The sequence below is a fragment of the Podarcis melisellensis genome (genome assembly GCF_964234715.1).
Source record: "Podarcis melisellensis genome assembly, chromosome: 2".
Classification (NCBI taxonomy): Eukaryota; Metazoa; Chordata; class Lepidosauria; order Squamata; family Lacertidae; genus Podarcis; species Podarcis melisellensis.
The window spans coordinates 29,782,502-29,801,006 of NC_138529.1; the positions used below are offsets into that span (position 1 = coordinate 29,782,502).

The 18,505-nt window shown below is 42.4% G+C and overlaps 1 protein-coding gene across 1 annotated transcript; it reads right to left on the reverse strand.

The window, feature by feature from the left end:
- Window positions 1-3,358: 3,358 nt before the first annotated feature.
- On the reverse strand, window positions 3,359-18,043 carry LOC309361565 (autocrine proliferation repressor protein A-like; the record flags this gene model as incomplete). The annotated part of the gene is made up of 14 exons (XM_081896667.1): window positions 3,359-3,773; window positions 3,804-4,212; window positions 6,206-6,271; window positions 7,629-7,713; window positions 8,564-8,652; window positions 9,446-9,581; window positions 11,177-11,297; window positions 13,085-13,214; window positions 13,404-13,493; window positions 13,620-13,718; window positions 14,784-14,906; window positions 16,123-16,171; window positions 16,738-16,912; window positions 17,908-18,043. The coding sequence occupies 13 exons, from the start codon at window positions 18,041-18,043 to the stop codon at window positions 4,093-4,095; spliced, it is 1,419 nt and encodes a 472-aa protein (XP_081752793.1). The 3' UTR covers window positions 3,359-3,773; window positions 3,804-4,092.
- Between the last annotated feature and the right edge of the window lie 462 nt (window positions 18,044-18,505).

An 18,505-nucleotide genomic window follows, 5' to 3' on the forward strand; every position in this document is an offset into this window, starting at 1 on the left:
AAAGCAACAAGTAATGTTGTCTTACAGGGCAAGTGCTTGAGGGCATATGCTAGCACATTGTTCTCTGTGCATAGCATTAAAGCAAAGGAAAATAATGCATTTGAAGGATATTTAAATAATTAAGCTTGAAAAGGCACAGCTTTGTAATAAAAGTAGGGCATATTTTCTGCCTAGGGAGTTTCCAAAGCACAGAGTTCTCAAATAACAAATTGTAATCAGCGCTGAGAGCAATTTAGCTCAAAGATGTGTATAAATCAGAGCTTTTTAATATGAATGTTTAAAAATTCCACATATATTAAAAAGCTCTGCACTTTTTTGATCTACACACATCTTTGAACTCATTGCTCTCAGAACCAACAATTACAATTTGATGAGTCACCAGAGAGGCACAAGCAACACAACATTTAAGAGAGCGCAGGAACAGACATCCTGATAAGGTGCGTGCTGGGATTGTTTGAACAGGGAACAGGTGATAGCCTGAGGCTCCAAATGTAAGAAGATGGGGAGCAGCTTACGGCAACTCCCAGTTTCTCTCTAAGGTAACTTCATGATTTGGCTTCTGTATTTTAATTCTAGTATTAAACCACTTTTGTGAAAGCAATGTCCACCTCTTCATGGACCATGAAATTTAGATGTTGTTATAAAGCATGGTTTTAAAAGAAACTCCAGATTACCACTAGATTTTGACGTGAGAAAGTAAACACTTTCCTCATCAGAGTGTATTAGAAGAAGAGAATTTGTCAAGATCCAGACATGGAAAAGATTCAAGGGTATTCACATGGTAGGTGACTGACTAGTTTGGGATTTGCCTCAAAAGAGCTACACAACTTCAGAGACAAAGTAAAGTAAAAGTACTTAAGTCATTAGTATCAGTTCTGCAAAGGCTATGAAAGTAATTCATGCTTCTTGAAAAAGAATATCAGCACAAATACCTGTACTTATAAAGGTCACTGAGCATGGAAGGCATTGAACCACATGGTCCAGGCAGCCCTTATGCAGATGGAAATGTGCCAGTTGTTCTTCAGTGGCCAAAGCATCCTCCCAGCACATGGTCAAATTGAAGCCGACACGTGCTCTGCTATAGTACCTAAAGGATGGTTTCAGGCCTAGACTGAAGTGGAGGGAGAAAAAGGTGGCACATGCTGGCAAACATCACCCTGTCCCTTCCCTTTTGCATTCCTGCCACTGCCTGAAGCAATGCAGAAGCAAATGCCCTTTTGTAATGGGTTTGGTCTCCACCTGAGGGGAAAGAGAGGAGGGGAACATCTTGCTAGGCAAAAGATGATTGGGAGGGGCAGAGCTAGTCAGGTACAGGGGCACTAGGAAAAGCAGCTAGCCAGATAATGCAAACAGGAGGAACTGTTTTGAAAGTACTGTAATCTTAACCATTGCCAACTCAGAAGGTAGTGCCTCTGGTGGGGCCATGCTCCTTCTGGGGTAGTTTGTCCACCTTTGGTCCCCTGTGGCTCTTAGAAACTATCAGCATGCAACACCTACCACATCCTGGGAACGGCTCAGACAGTCCAGCTAAACCAGATGAGGGTATCAGATTGGTCTCAAACCCTCAGTGAGTTAGGGATTTCCCTGGCAGGCGAAGACAGGCTGTGGTGGATTGAGTGGATGAGACCAACAGGGGGTCCAATGGTGAAGAAGGCGGTTTCTGCAAGTGCTATAGGCGGAAGTGAGGGGCAGATGGGGCTCATCAACCTGGGAAGGTAGCCCACCCAGGAGAAGGAAGAGTCTGACCCTAAACCTCCACTGCCTTGCAGAACATCTTTGGGAAAAGAAAAGGGTAAGGAGTAAACCCTACATAAATCCAGAGTGGAGTCCCTAAGACAGTTGTATGGTGCCTTGTTTGCCTCTTTCCAGCAACTTCTACATCCAAGCTGGTGCCAAATGTATCACTCTGCTTTCCTTTGAACTTACATCAACAAGGCTGAGAGTCTTGTCATCTGGGCAGTTCAGGACCTCCATACACACTGCCCAGGCTTGTGCCCCAAGAAGATCAAATTGGTCCTGTTGGTGCAGCAGTTTGACTTTGCCCCTGAAGGAGCACCCCATTGTCTTTCGAAACAGATGGATGCCAACAACTCCCAGATAAACTGAGTTAGTAAGAGAGGTGTATTGTCTTGCATGGGTATAGTGTGTATAATCTCAATGCAAGGCATTATGAACTGTTGAAATCTGCTGCTTGCATGTGTGTGCATGCAAACGGACAAAATTGTATAAAATTGTCAACCAGGCATAGATGATAAATTTTGCTGTCTGTCTGATAAGTTTTCCATGTGTCCTAGCAGGAGATGGCAGCAGCGGGAATAGCAGCCAGCAAGGTGTTATCTGTCCTGAGTCTTCTAACATTCAGCTTCATTGAATGTCCACGAGTTCTAGAGTTATGAGAGACAGAGAAAGTCCTGTCCTGTTCAGGTCTGATGCTGAATTCTACAGGGAAAGCAAGCCTGGAAGCTGGCTCATGGATAGCACTAAGCGAATGACTTGTTCCTCTAGTCTCCACCCACTTGTAGAGAACTCCAGAGCCTTAGAAGCCCTTGCGGTGTTGGAGGGTTTCAGGGGTCACGACACCAATTTCCTTCCGTTGCGTAGCACCACTCAGGGCCCTGTATGATTCTGCAAGGCTGTGCAGCAATAGGGCTGGATAATTATTGTCTTTCAGTTCCTCCCCTGTTCTTCTCAGCTGCTCCACGAATTCCAGCATGGAATTCACATGCTCCGGCATCTGCTGCCCCTTTGGAACCTCATCCTGTGCAGTTTGAGAAGCGGCAGTAGATGAGTGCCAAATTCAAAATTTGCAGGGTCCTTTCATGATAGTCACAGCTGTGTCCCTCTCACAGCCACACCATCTTCTAAGATTATGTAGTCAAAATGAGCTTTCAGTCTCTTTGCTTGGAATACTGTTTAGCACAAACACAATGGGCAGCTGACCTGCATAAATGCCTTTGCCATGATTAAGCAGCAGAGGGCAGTGGTGCTCCTATTTCATTTTGTTTAACAAGAGAACTCCCTGGTGGTTTGTTCTTCAGTCATTGCAACTGCCTGTATGAAGGACAGTCTGTAGATCCACTTTACTAACAAAACTATTATGTTCAACTGAATGACATATATTCACAACACTGATAGTACTGTGGTAGGTATTACTCCTTTTGTTATGATAGGCTTATGACCCAACCTGCTACACACCCTAAGAACAGACACCCATTCCCCACACAGTAGCTATAGGAGGATAGTGGAGCAAGTGGCGGTTCACTTCAAAACACAAGAAAATCTCACCCAGTGCAAGATGGTAAGAATGCCAGAAACGACCTTTATTTGTTAACAGGGAGAGAACAGCTAGAAATCATCAGCCCATGAAAGCCACAGCAGGTGGGCTCACTTCTGTCACACAAAATATAGTCACTTTATTGTTACCCCCATTTTGCAGAAGGGACTCGAAAACAAAGAGATAATAGCTAGCCAAAGAAGACACCTACTTCCGTCTGTGACTCACGTGCAATTTGAACTCAGTCATTTTACATGACGATTTACAATCCAGCTATAATTAATTACTTGGATTAGAGGCTATTTAATCCCATCAAAGTCTATGAGGCTAAACTATTTTAAATCCGGGTTAAGGAATTGTGCATTGAATGCTCAAATACTTGTACAGAGTTTCAGTGAAGACTTATAGAGCATAGTGCTTCTCTTTATTTTGATCCTGAGATCTGAGGAATACAAAGGCACTTTCCTTTGCTGCATTAATTGTTCATAATTTTATATTGCTGCATTAATTGTTCATAATTTTATATAACCAGGCCCTCCCTCTGTCTCATGCCCAATATGCACCCACCAGACCCATTTCCCACAATCCTCCTTTAGGGCTCCTGTTCCTGACTGACATCTTCACCTACCTACCCCACAACCCCACATCCCTCTCCCATTTCATGTTAGTTGAAGTTGAACCTGTGCATTCTCTATGCAGTACAGTATTATTTCTCTGCCCAACCCACCACGACTCCTCTGCATGGTTTTCTGAGCACCTCTTGTGTTTACACTCATGGATGTCTTCAGCAGCAGGAGCTATAGCATCCTTGGTGAGTGTCATACCACCTTCCCCTTGCATTCCTTTCCGTGGCAGGCTGGACATGGAAAAGTGTCTGGAATGATGTGAACCTCAGAACTTAACACAAAATCAATGGTCCCAGGTCCTGGGAAGGTGGCCTGGAAAAGAAATTGCAGTTCTGCTCAATAGCTCACCTTGCAAATCTAATAGAACGGAGCCTACATTGGGAGTGCAAAGCACAGGGGTAGCTAAAAAATAATTGTTCTGCCTTACAGCATATTGTAGTTTATGGAAGAATACTTCCTGCCTATTCAGCAGAACAGCTTTCTATCACTGGATTTCAATTAGTACATGAAAGTAGAGCTTTCAGGCATAGTTGCTTTATTGTTTTTGGAAGGACACAGTGAGCGAGCTAGACTGAAAGGTAAGCTAATAAATTATTATTATTATTATTATTATTATTATTATTATTATTATTATTATTAATTCCCTGCCCATCTGGCTGGGTTTCCCCAGCCACTCTAAGTGTTTGGTAATTTGGGTAATACCAGTTTTTGCCTTGAGTCTTTTAGATTATTGGTTACAAAGCCAATATTCCCTCATTAAACAGAAGGAAGTAGTTCACATGATGCAATATCCCCCCAAATTGTTTTAACAGCTAGGGTTGTGCAACCACTTCATCCAAATCCCAAGATGAGGCGGTATCAAAGTAGGGTCCCTCCAAGGCTCAGCTCTGCCCCCAAAGCGATCTGAGCAGAAGATCCCCCTGCTCTGGAGACATTCAGTTACAAAGCAAAGGTGATCTAAGCCAAGTAACCTGTCTCCAAAATGACTGGAAAAATGTAAACGTCCTCAAATAAGGGAAACACAATGATGGAGTCAATGGGAGTAGTAGAACTGGTGTTTGCTCCCCGTAGCCTCAAACCCAGACGTAGAATATTATCCTACATCTCCACAATCCTAATATCTTTGTCCCAGTGCCTTTCCCCCTCACTCTATGGCTAGTACTATGAATGGCACAAGGAGTTTGCTGTGGTATTTTGATTCAGCTTGTCTCTTAGCCCAACATTTCTACCTATTTGCTTTTTTCACCCTTCTCTATCTACACACACATAGAGCTTGTTGTCACTTTTAGTCTCCAGTTATAATAGCCACTAAGGCAGTTTTACTTCCTTCCTCTCCCAAATGTGGCTATGGTGTTTTGAACTTTATTTACACTTGTATCATCTCTCAATGAGTCATAGATCCTTCATAATCAAACTACGTGTTTGTTTTCTATTCTTTTCCATCCTTCCTAATCCAACATTATATATACACATATATCTATGCACACAAGCATATACACATATTGTGTGTTGTCCCCTGGCCATAGTGTTTTCTGAGATAGGTTTTCAAAATCTTTTTCATATAAGTTATGACTGTTCTGGATTATTATTATTATTAGAAAAGTAACACGATCTATGTGTCTCAAATTTGGCCAGGTTCATCCTATTTTTGGAGAGGTGGGCCTTCTATGTCAGCAGATGTTATGCACCTATGTAACTATTCCAAAATTTGTGAATATCTTGCTTTCCCAATGCAAGTCAATGGGAGGTCTGAAGCTGCAGCTTTGGATTTGGGGTGCAATACCACCCCCTTCCTGTAGCAATTCAAACTGAATAGGGGACAGTCAGAAGTGAAGCAGCTTGGGTTGCTTCACAGAGCCCAATGTCATGGCGTGATTACAGCAGCCAATGAATTAATGCCTGGACTGCAACATGGAACAGCAATTTCCAGCTCATAGTTCCTACCTGTCAACCACTCTGATTTAGGAGTGCTTTATTCAAGCCATCATTTGCCCAAAACACGTTTTATGGAAAACTTAAACCTTCTAGCCTTTATTTTTAGGTGTTGATGAAGATTTGACACTGGAATAGGGTAGACACTCCAGAGCAATTGTGTGATCTGAGAAACGTAGTCTAACAACCTATCTTGATTTCTTCTGGCTTAGCATCTCAGTGCTAATGCCAATACAAGACCCTCCTAAAAGTGCCTGTTATTTCCAGGGAGACTGATTTGGGTGAATCTCCATCAGTCTTGGTACTCAATGCACTCAGAGTTTTCTCTCCTGGGGATGGGGGAGTCAAATACTAGACTGGAGTGAATATTTACCTCAATAAAGAAAGCCTTCCATCCCGATTGTGGCTTTTCCTCTTCTGCCTTATAAACACCCGTTTTCTGCAATGGGATCAGACAGAAGCCACTGAGAAATGAACAGGTAACAGGCGCTCTTGTAAACCCTGAGCTTATGAAATTCTAAAATGTTCACTAGTGTGAATCTGGAGAAGAGTGTTCCTGGTTTGAGTCTCCCAAGGGCAGGGTAGAGTGGAACAGCTATGGCGACTGTGCTCAAAGTGGGGCAGGATGGGTTGGGGTTACATCCCACTTCTTTCCAGGTGATCATAAACCATTCCATACATCACAGATGGGGAACCTCAGGCCCAGGGGCCAAGGGCAGCCCTCCAGCCCTCTCTATCTGGCCCTTGGGATAATCTCCAGGACACCCACACTTCCAAAGCACAACCCTCACCAGCTGTGCTTTCCTCCCTCCTAGACTGTTTCCCCCTGGCTGGAATGTGTCCTTGGACTCTGATAATACTTCTTGCTTGTCTGGATGGAGGATAGACAAAAAAGTGTGTCTGTGAAGAAACTAGGCTACTGCACAATTGTGGAATTCACATTGATTGCTCTGTTCACTTTTGCCTTTGACACTGCCCATCACTGGCATGTAGCCTCCACAAGCTTGCCCAGAAGGAAATGCAGTCCTCATTCCGAAAGAGGTTCCCCACCCCGCTATAGACTCATGAGCCCCAATATATTAGTGAATCTTACTTTCTAGCACGGGTCATTTTAGAACTGCAGCATAAAGATAATGCTCTTTATTTTTTTTTTTATAAAATTTTTTATTCATTTTAAACAGTATAGAAAACAGAATAGACAACAAAATAGAAAGAAAAAAAAGAAAAACATACAAAACAAACATACATGATAATGCTCTTTAGCTCACATCTCCTGGGGCAACATTAGATGGAAATAGATGAAAATACACTCTGCTGCGCTTTGAAATGAAACCATCCTATGGATGTTTTTGGTAACTTATATAACAAAAGAATCCCATTTTATTTGGTTGTTTGACTCTTGGATTACTTATTCATTCAATGTATACCCCTTTCTTCTGAAGGAACCCAGCAGGTTCCAGAGTGGGCCTTATTGTTACATATGAGCTTCTGCTCCTTTAAGGTGGAAGCAACAGCAATGGACTTTCCTGTGCAGCCCATCACAAATGGTAACCAGCCAGTACATGTCACACACGCCACACCACACCACTATCCTAACTGAGTACACTCACTATCTGTGTAATTTTTTAAAAAGAACTTTGCAAATAAATGGGCTAATTCAATGTGTCGGCAACAGAACCCTTCTTTGAAGGAAATAATTTATTTTTGAAGAATTGCTTGTGTGCGTAGGGGTGGGGGTTTGATTCACTCAGCTGTTAACGAAGCTTAGAGAAACCCCCAATCCCAAATCCTCTTACCACTTTCTCAACCTTGCAGGGAAGCCAAGATATGGGTTGTGAAACACCTGAAGGACCAGGACCCACCAACAGCCTGAAGTCTCGCCTGAGAATGAGAAGGGAAGGAGGAGGCACAGTGAGTGCTGAGGAAGCTACTTTTTGGAGACAAGTACCACTACCAAGGCAATAGTTCACTTACTGAAGCAAAGGGGATCGTTATGTTTAAGGAAATCAAAAATATTCTTTGTCTACTACTCAGATGACTCAGCCATTCTGATGGTTCTTCAAAACTATCAACCCGATTCGAAAAGTTCTAGAGCATATTCAGTAGTCCACCCACAGAGTTCCTTTATGAATCTTGTTTGTAGGTTTGAAAACATATAAAAGTATAAAAACTATAATGTTTTGTGGAGCTGTTCACAAAGAGCACTCAGAATGCTTTCTTTTCTTTTTTGCTAGAGAGAAAATACTGCACGCTTTAGGGAAGGGAACACCCCAATGGCTTCTTTGTAGAGATTTAAAAGCGATCCTCCATTGTCACACTTTCAAAAATAATGTGGAAACCAAAACACAGACATCCTTCAAGATTCACATGTCTACGAAGTTTGCAATGCAGCTCTCAAGCCAAGTAATGTGCACAGAAATGCTAGGGTGAAGTCCATATATAAATGCATAGGTTAGTGAAAATAAGAAAAAAAGCACTAGGGGGAATTGTTTGCAAAAAAGATGTATATTTGACAAAACGACATACAGAAATGTGGAGATTAAGAGAAAAGCACACAAAAATGCTGGCAATTTTTCATGAGGATTTTTTTAAAAAAACAGTAATTTGCAAAACGCAGCAGAAATGTGGAGAACTGAATTTAAGAAAGAGACAACTAAGATTAACAGATTGTCCCATTCTTTGTATCAACTCTGTATATTTGTATTAATAAATCATGCACAATAAATCCTACCTTTCAGAACCCAAAGTGTTAGAAAAGAAACATTTAACTGCTGAAGGCTCCATATCTGTGTAGAGCTCAATAATGCCTGTAGCTTTTGTCTAGAAAAAGAGAGAATAGGACAGAAATATCAAGTGTTCATCAACCTATCATCCATTTCTTCTATCAGCTACATGATTTTCTATAGGAAGCTACCTTATACCAAGTCAGACTGTTGGGTCCATCTAGCTCAGTATTGTCTACACTGATTGGCAACAGCTGTCTAGTGTGATTACAAGCAGGTTTCTCTCCCAGGCCTATGTGGAAACATCAGGGATCAAACCAAAGACCTTTAGCATGCAAAGCAAATACCACTGTGCAATGGTTCTTCCTACGTAGATCCCAAAGATCTCATTTCAACAGCAGCCACCTAATTAGCTGGCTAGTATAGAAACATGTGTCAGAAAACAGTCGGTGTGAAATCAACCTACAGCTTTCACTGAAACCTTTCAATTTCATTGAAATGAAGAGCCTTTCTTTGTGCTTTGCCTCTAGGGGCAAATTCATATACATATACTAAATATTTAGATATTTACTGTATCTGAATGTAACATTAAAAGGCCAGAAGGAAATGTCATAATATTCTAATATGTACCAGTAAAGCTCAAAACCAACCAAGTGCCCTCAGAAAATGGCCAAATGTCATAATGTTCCTGGCATTTATTGGAACATTGGCCAAGACTTCCTGCTTCCAATAATACCGATAATTTCCTAGTAAGCTTGAGCTTAACAGAGTGTCCTTGATAAAGTATGATTTTCATCAGTTAAAAGGCTATGTGTACTCATGGCTTGAACTAAATAATAAAACTAGTCTCATGACTGAATTAGTTATGTTGCAACATGAGTTTTCCTCACCTCGGTTCTCTTCCAGGAAATTTGGGGCATTTTCAGATTCAAAATGGTGCTAAGAAAAAAGCTTATAACCGACATTGCAATTGATATTTTAATCGATGGGTCCCGTGTCATCAAGTGATCATTGTTTGGGGTGGCTCTGCAGGGCAACAGAGAGGTTTTTGAAATAATAGCTCCCTTGCAATAGACAAAGCAATTACATATTTCCTCTAATCACAGAAATTTGACTCTTTCTGGGTTTTTCTTCTTTGGAATATACACATATAGAAAATTATACAGGCGGGGGTGGGGGTGGGCAGTATTCTAATTCAAACCCTCTGTGAATTTTGCAGCAGGGATCTGTAGCCAAGTTCTAGGCTCTACTGACAAATTGAAAACAGAAAATCACCAGATTTTACCCACCAAAAAGTTCTTAAAGAACTCAAATGTGAAATTGCTGTTCTTCTAACAAAAATATTTAACTGGTTCCGAAGACCTGTCTCCATGTCTGAGGAATGCAAATGCACCCAAGTAACACCAACTTTTAAAATGCAATCAAGAGGGGATCTAGGAAGTAACAGGCCAGTTAATAGGTGAAATAAGGTGAAACCCCTTATTAAAAATAGAATTAGCATATAAAAGAGCAAGACTTGTTGAAGTAAAACTAGCATGGCTTTTGCAAGGGTAAGTCTAATAATAATAATAATAATAATAATAAAAATAATAATAATAATAATAAAATTTAGTAGTAGTAGCAGCAGCAGTAGTATTTATACCCCGCCCATCTGGCTGGGTTTTGCCAACCACTCTGGGCGGCTATTCTTTCAGAGTTCTTTGAGAGATTCAAAAAAGTGAATACCAGGAATTACTGAGGGTAAAGACAATTGTAAACGTTTTTAAGACAGTATAGATTAATTTGAACCACACAGCAAAAGCTGCCTTTGCACAGAACCCATTGGTTGGTGTCCTCTGTGTCATCAAGTTTCAACTCATCAGAGGGCAGAACTGCTTTGCAGGCCTCTTCCTTTTTTTAATCCTTTTTAATTAGTAAGATGGCAAGCAAATTGACAGAGGGATATGGAAACACAGTGAATAATAATAATAAGTGGCAGACACTCATCAGAAACATTGCAGTGTCGATTGGAGTGATGGCTGAACTAGCATTTTGTTCACTGCTTGCATGTTTATCATTCTAATTACAAAGGTGGGCTAATAACACCATCCACTGACTGCCTAACAACCTGGGTCACTTCTGCCCTTCCTCCAAAAAAGAGAGTTTGCTTATCTCCTCTCCTGTGTTCCAGGAGTTCTCCTGAACCCCCCCCCAGCCAACTGGAAGAGGGTGCAGAAATGGGGGGGGGACCTTGTTGTGCCAGTGGAAGTCCTTGTGTGGGCTTCCATTGATAGTGGTTGTTAGTTGAATCCTGTCCTATGCTCGGGAGTGCATGGGGTGTGCCTGGTAAAGTCTCAAAAGCCACAGGAGCTACTAAAGTTTCCAGTTATCGGGGGTGAAGCTTTGGTGTCCTGCACAGCTCCTTGCCACTGTCCTTGATTAGACTATGCAGAATTATTGCACAACAGTAACACATTACAGAATTAAGCGAAAAAAGGTTTTATCATTTAAATGCACGTAACCGATGCAGATTAGAATCCAGATTTTCTTGGCTCGGAATGAGTTAGCTTGTTGTAGTTTTGCGGAACATGGGCTGCTGTTTGATAGCAAAAGGAAAAATGAGAGCATCAGCATGAACTCACCGGAAATATTTTGCTCCTGATAGCTCATTGAAGAAATGGTGGGAATCATCGAGAGGGAAGAATTCATCTCCTGATGCTATGATTAGATACTTGGGCTTGTTTATGTATCGTTCGTTATATGCTGGGGATGGAAAAATTAACTGTTTTAGAAATGACCAACATATGGTTCTCAAGTACTTAATTTGTTCCAGAGGTCCGTTCTTAACCTGAAACTGTTCTTAACCTGAAGCACCACTTTAGCTAATGGGGCCTCCCACTGCCGCCGCACCGCCAGAGCACAATTTCTGTTCTCATCCTGAAGCAAAGTTCTTAACCCGAGGTACTATTTCTGGGTTCGTGGAGTCTAACCTGAAGCGTATGTAACCTGAAGCGCATGTAACCCGAGGTACCACTGTACCTTGTTTTGTAATAAATCATCATAAAAAGGATAGCAAGACTGCACAGAAGCAATAGAGAATAAGTAGAATGGAGTAAGGACCACAAATCCCTAAAAAGCGGCATACACTCAGGGGGCAGAATGTAAGGATGTGGGCACAGGTGCTGAAATTGCAGCAGTTCTCATATTTGTTTGATTTCCAGAATCAGTCAAGCAAAAGCTGAAGCCTGCAGATTATATAAAATTAATGACATGCCACAACAGAAACTTATTTTATTTAACAAAATTTGTATACCACTTAATTAAGTGGCTGTTGTAGCTTAACAAAGCCGGTAATTGGCTTATAGAGGAAGAAACGTGGAGAGGCAGAGGCAGAGGGAGTGGAGAAATGAGAGAGGAAGAAGAAAAGGAGTTGGAAGTTTGGAGTGGGGGAAGACAGCAAGGGAGTGAACACTTACTCAAGGCAGGCTGTTGAAGGACAGCATGCAAAAGTGTCTTATCAGTGACCAGCTTGATTGCTTGCTTGCTCTACCCACCCTGTCCCACCCTAGACAAAATAATGGATCTACACCAAAGTGGAAAAGACTTCATTTGATTGAGCCATTCCCTATTCCTCTGCATAACACCATGCTCTTCTATGCTTGTTACGTGCATTGTAGCGCCACCAAAATTGTCCTTTCCTTCTATTTCTACAAAGCCACTTCCGACCTCGGGAGGAGGTGGTGGTGTTGTTGTTGTGGGCTTCATGCCCTCAACACGCGCGTGGAGGCTGGCTTGCAGCCCCCGCATGATCTGGGGAATCCTCAGGCCGCGTCATCCCCTGGCCAGCCAATCAGCTGGCTCAGGGGGTGTGGCTTGCCTCATTTAAGGCAAGCGCGGCCCCCGGGATCCCCCTCTTTGGCCCGCTCCGTTGCTTTGGTTTCCCACCCGCCCGCCCTTCAGGTTCTCCTTCTGACCTTGCTATGGACCTCGGTTGGTCGCCGTTAAGGGGCCTGGTAGGAATTTTTTCCATTTGGCAAATTGGCACAGGCCATTTGGTTTTTTGCCTACCTCATAGCAAATCGTAACAACTCCTTGGTTAGGCAGTGGTAGGGGTATTGTTATGTAGATGTGTTGGCGGGGGGAGCGCAATCACCTCCCCCAAATATTGAAGGGTAGTCCGATAAAGGATTCCGGGGTGTGTGGCCTCGTCCTAAGCCTGTGGAGGTCAGGGCCTAAAGCGCGCCCCTGAGTGGTGACCCAGGGGGAGTCCCTAGTTGATGTGGATCAGCAGGGCTCCCCCCGCTGGTGTTAACCCTGGTCTTCAAGCAAACAGGCTGAAGCCGGATAGTCGATAGGACCAATGCCTAAGCCAATACCGCTCTTTACCTCTAACCAATAAAGTTGTGGCCAATTTTAGCCCATCAACCTAAGCTTTGGTGTCACGTGTCTTTATTCCTACTGGTAGGAGGTGGGAACTTGCCACACAACTATCCTTTCTTTTGCTACCATATCATTTATCATATAAATCTGAGAACATAAGAAGTGCTCACCAAGTGGATCAACATGCGAAGTTAGTATCTTGAACCGTGGAGTGTCCAACTTCTGAGTAATTTTCAGTTCATGTATGTGCCGCCATGCAAATGTCCAGCCACAGTATGCTCGGTATTGATGATGCCAGCTCTGAAGCAAAGCAGCCAGAAGTGAGTTCTCTGTGCACATTAAGACTTTCTATACAGCAAGTGCCAAAGCTTAAGTACTTGAAATCCTGTAGAATGGAGAGTTACTACACAGACGTAGCGCATTGCCCTTTGTGCAGTCTTGTTGTTCTCTACTCTTCTTTACTTTACTGTGAAGAAATTGGATTCTCACCTTAATGATATTCAAAAGATCAAATACAAGTGGAGCAAAGGACACAACTCTTTCATCCACGGCTGCCGCAAGCCAGGCAGTCCAGCCACGCTGCCAAAAAGAGACAAAAGAATGAGGTTGCAAAGGTGCACTGGGAACGAGAAGAAAACAAGGAGAATAATGCAACTGATGTGTTACATACATGGAAAGCAAAGCAGCACAGACCTTCATACCTACCTTGGAACCACCTGTCAACATGAACTTGGCAATGTTCATCTTTCCAGCAGATTCTTTCTGTAAGAACGCTGTTATGGTGTCCATGGCCCGCACAGTGGCCTGAAGATAAGACAAAAGGATTACAGCCTCTGGAATGCAAAGGACATACTTGCAAAGAGTCTGAGGATACTTTATTGTTAGAATGGCATAGTCACAGTGCCATCACAAGAAGGTTTGTCTTCAGAGCTTTAACAGGGGTGCCCTATATTCTGCAAAGGCAATACTGAGGTCATACACAGTGTGCTGACGTAAGGATCAGCACTCTTCACCTCACCGATATTTTTTACAAATCCTCCTCCTAGAAACAAAATGAATTAATTTCACCCTCTGATATATTCTGTGTTTAGTTCTTTGCAACACTGTGCTCATTCATCAGGTCTCAAGCAGAATGTGCACATAATCCCTCAACGAAGAGGGAATTGTGCAGAATTTGTGATCATCATACATAATTTCCAGCAAGGCCAGGAAAATGTTCATATATCGAGTGAATTTTGTATATCACTGGCAATTATACATAATCCCTAATAGGCTTTGCAGAATGTTCATATCTTCAGCTAAATTTTGAACATTATCTGGCCATTATGCATAATCCCAAACAGGCCGTTGAAAATGTATGTATCTTGACTTCATTTTGCACATTTTCTGGGCATATGTAGATTCTCTAGTCTATATGCATAGTCTCCATGAAACATGCCTTTTTTCCTATTTCCTGTTCAGAACTGTACAACCTGCACTTCCCAGGCTGCTTCTGGGCCAGTGCCTAATCTTACATGGTTGACAGTATACCTTCCCATGGCTCAGCCAAGCAGTAGGAAAAATGGGGGGGAGGGGAGCCTTAGAATAAAGATCAACTTTATTCTGGAGTCTGGCACCCTTTTTCACCACTCTCAGCTGTTCCCCAGTCAGCTGAGCAGCACAAGGGGGACTCTCCTCACTCCTACCCTCCCTCCCAACGCCCGCCCGCAATTCCTCTAAAAGCTGCTATTAAGCTTTTTCTTAAAGCTTAAGAAATCTTTAAAATAACTCTTCTAGCATTACTGCATTGATGGGAACAAGCAGAACATGTTCCTTAATGTTCGCAGTGTCTGTCCACCAATCCAGAAAGAATGAAGAAGCCAGAGTTACCTTGACCATTGGGAACTGAATCAGCACATCTGGCTGTGCCATCTTGTCAATTATGAACTTCCGCCATGAACAAAAAACAGCATAATCTTCAATGCCATTCTTGCATTCTTGCATAGGGATTTTCTAGAAGCAAAACAGATCAAAGTTTTTAGTTGAGGCCTCCCATCTGGTCCCCTAGAACAGCATGATAGGCCTGTCCTAGTTCTCATACCAGGTGGAATGAGAACTGCCATGATCTATTACTCTAGCATAGCAATGTGTTCGTTCAGTTCTGTTACAGGTTGAGTGATTCTGCTAGACAGAATGAGGATCAATATATCAAAAGTGAAATACAAATGTTTTCTTTGGAAAACAATACCAGTGAGGGATAAGGGAGAAATTCAAACCAGCTTGCATTTTAGCGTGAGTGTCCCTCATTTCTGTTGTCTGAAGCAGTATGTGAAACGAAACACACCTGTCCACGCAGATTTCACGATGCAGTATGCCAGCAAAATAATGCACACACAAATGTGCATGTGCTATTCTCTTTGTTTATTTTTGCATTTTTGTTTATTTTTGCATATCCTTCAATGCATGTAGCAAGGCAATTTACAAACATGTAGCTGCTTTAAAAACCCATACAAAATAAGATCAGCCTGGTGATAAATTTGAGAACAATTCAACATAAACCATCTATGGCAGAGACTATTTCATCCAGCTGGAAAAGTTTGTGGAAGGTTCAAAGAGCGGGTGTGTGCTGTATCCCAGCAGGAATTCTGTTCCACAGAGCAGGGACAGCTCACTATCTGCACTTTCTACAAACTATTGGAGACATTTTTGTTCCAACAGCTTTTCCCCGTTGGATGAATCGGTCTTTAGCTATGGGTGTCTATTTTGGACTGGTGTGTGCATATGTTTAAAATATATCCCCTGCTTATTGTGTTGTTTTTGTTTTTTACCTGGTTTATTGTAAATCGCCTAGAGGTATGTGTGTGGAAGGGAACTAATAATAAGTAAATGATGTATTAGGAAAAAATAACATCTAAAATGCGTAATATTAGGAGAAGTGCTTGCAAAAATGTGTACATTAGGGGAAATTGCACACACAAAATGTGCTTATTAGGAGAAATTTTCCTAAAATAGTGATGAAATTTCACAAGCCCCTAAAAGAATTCCATAGGCGGGTGCGTAATTGTGGAGAACTGAACTTTAGATTTGATTGATTGATTGATTGAGTGGGTGGGTGGGTGGATGAGAAACAGAGAGAAATCAAACTGTCAGATGTGAACATCCCTACACCCAATCAATTCATTCTGTGGACACACATAAGAGTATGAAAGAGTGTGGGAAGAGCACTTACGTGGTAGGTAATTGGCTGGTTTGGGATCTGCCTCAAAATAGCTGTGCAACTTCAGAGACAAAGCGAAGTATTAGTCATTAGTATCTGTTCTGCAATGGCTGTGAAAGTGCTTCATGCTTCTTTGAAAATAACATCAACACAAGCAAATACGCTCTATGATTGACAGGCAATGATGCCAAAGCAACCAGAGCCAACAGCTCTGGGTGGCTTTGGGGCCAGTCATAAAATTTGCTAAAATCAAGGCACACTATTACAGCAGTTCAGAGAAGAGCAAACGGAAATTAATTTCCTGTTCTTTTGCTGCCATTTTAATTAACAGTAAATCATGGTCATAGTTTCTTAAATTATTTGAATGCCCTATCTGAGTATGTGTGACAAAGAGTTCAAGAAACATCTTGGTCATAATTTGTACATATGTACTGGGGAGCTGAGAGGCAGATAACCCAAGAAATAAGCATAAATAAACTTTCTTGAATACAGTGAATTGGATTAGATTACCATTAAACATCTGCTTCACAGTTCTCTATTCTCGTAGGGCTACTAATTTATTTAACAGTGTTAACAAAGCAGAGTTGATGTTATAATCATTTCTCAGTGATTCTTCCGGCTACTTACAACCCAGCAGATTTTGCTGTCATAATGGCTTCATCAACCCTTAAGTCCATGGGTTGAGGGACATCATCATTTCTTCCATTCCCAATCATCAGCAAACACAAGCTCGTCATTTTGGGGTTTCGGGGGACAACAATGGTCAGTTCATGCCACCAAACTGTTGCATCCACTTCAGATTCTGAATGGATACACAGAAACATAACTGATATTTATCTAATAGTAGAGAAATCACACACACACACACACACACACACAGGGTTAGGACATATGAAGTGAAAGGAAGATCACCAGCCCCCCCCCCAATTTGGGCAGGGATGTTGTTAGACTCCAAATCCCATCAACCCCATGAATCGTAGCTCAAAAAATGGAGCATGGAAGGAAGGGAAATGGAAAGGGATGTTGAGCCACTCCTGCAGATAACAGTAAGAACAATGTACTGATTCACACGGGAATCTGCACCAGAAGAACCATGCACTAAGTAAAAAAAGAATCATCATAAAAGCAGTCAGGAAAATCCCCCAATAAAGGGTCAGTATGACTGGAGGTTGGGGCATGTATCTTGTTCCTCATGCTCAAGCAAGATGCAGCAATATGTGAAAACATTTCACGTTGGATTGGGCTCTGAAGTGAACAATTCCTTGTGGGCAGATTTGGGAAGTGTCTGGGATATGGAGAAATTTGGTAGGAGAATGCTGCTGGCCCAAGAAAGTCAAATGACCCAACACAAACCTTTGCATTAATTAAAGCTTAGCTCCCAATTGCCCTGCAGTTGATCTGTAGATGGTGGATCATTTCTTCTTCATTACATTCTCAGACAGGACAACTTCACCCTTTTATCAGACCTTGACCTTACAAGATTTTCTAATTCCAACCTTAATTATTTGTGAGAATTAACCACTTTAAAGAGATTCTATTTCCTGCTTGGACCTATGTCTTGAGCTCTACCTCAGAACTATGTTTTCCCCAAAGGCTGGGGAAGTGACCATGCTCCCTTTTCTAGCCAGCCACAGGGAGACTAGGCCTGTAGCTCCTCCTCCTTACGTTTCCTTACTTCCCACAGAGTAGATCACACCCATCTAGAAGCCTCCACAACACATTAGGCTTCCTTCCCGCTCTTTCTCATCCTCCTCAAATGAAAAGGGCAAGCGAAAAACTGCCATTCTCTGCTCTCACCATCCAGCCACTTCAGGGAGGTCATGTTGAGGGTATAGATGGTGACATCTGGCCTGTCCTCCTTGTTCTTGAGGGTGTAGCTGTAGTGAGGGTCCTGCTGCTTGACGTAGTCATCCAGGGCCTTCTGCTTCACCATCCATCCTGAGGGCAGGCAAGTGGTCAATAGGAGAAGGGAGACAGCAGCATACATAGTCCAGTCACTTGACTGTGTCCCGCTGGCAGTTGTCCCAGTTGCTTCACATCACACTAACCAACAGGTAGGTTGGCAGCGCACACCAGAGCTTTTCTACAGAGCAGTTCCCTCTATAAATGTTACAGTAGGCTTTCCCTGTAGTTATAAAGGTCACTGAGCATGGAAGGCCCCACATGGAAGGAATCACGTGCTCAGGGCAGCTCTTATGCAGATGGAAATGTGTCAGTTGTTCTTTAGCGACGTCCAGTCACAAGGCTCCCTCCCAGCCACATCATCAAATTGAAGCCACTGGGTGCTCTGCTATACCTGAAGGATGGGTTCAGGCCTGGACTGGCACATGTTGGCAAGCAGCACCCTGCCTCTTCCCTTTTTCATTCCTGCCACTGCCTGAAGCAATGCGGAAGC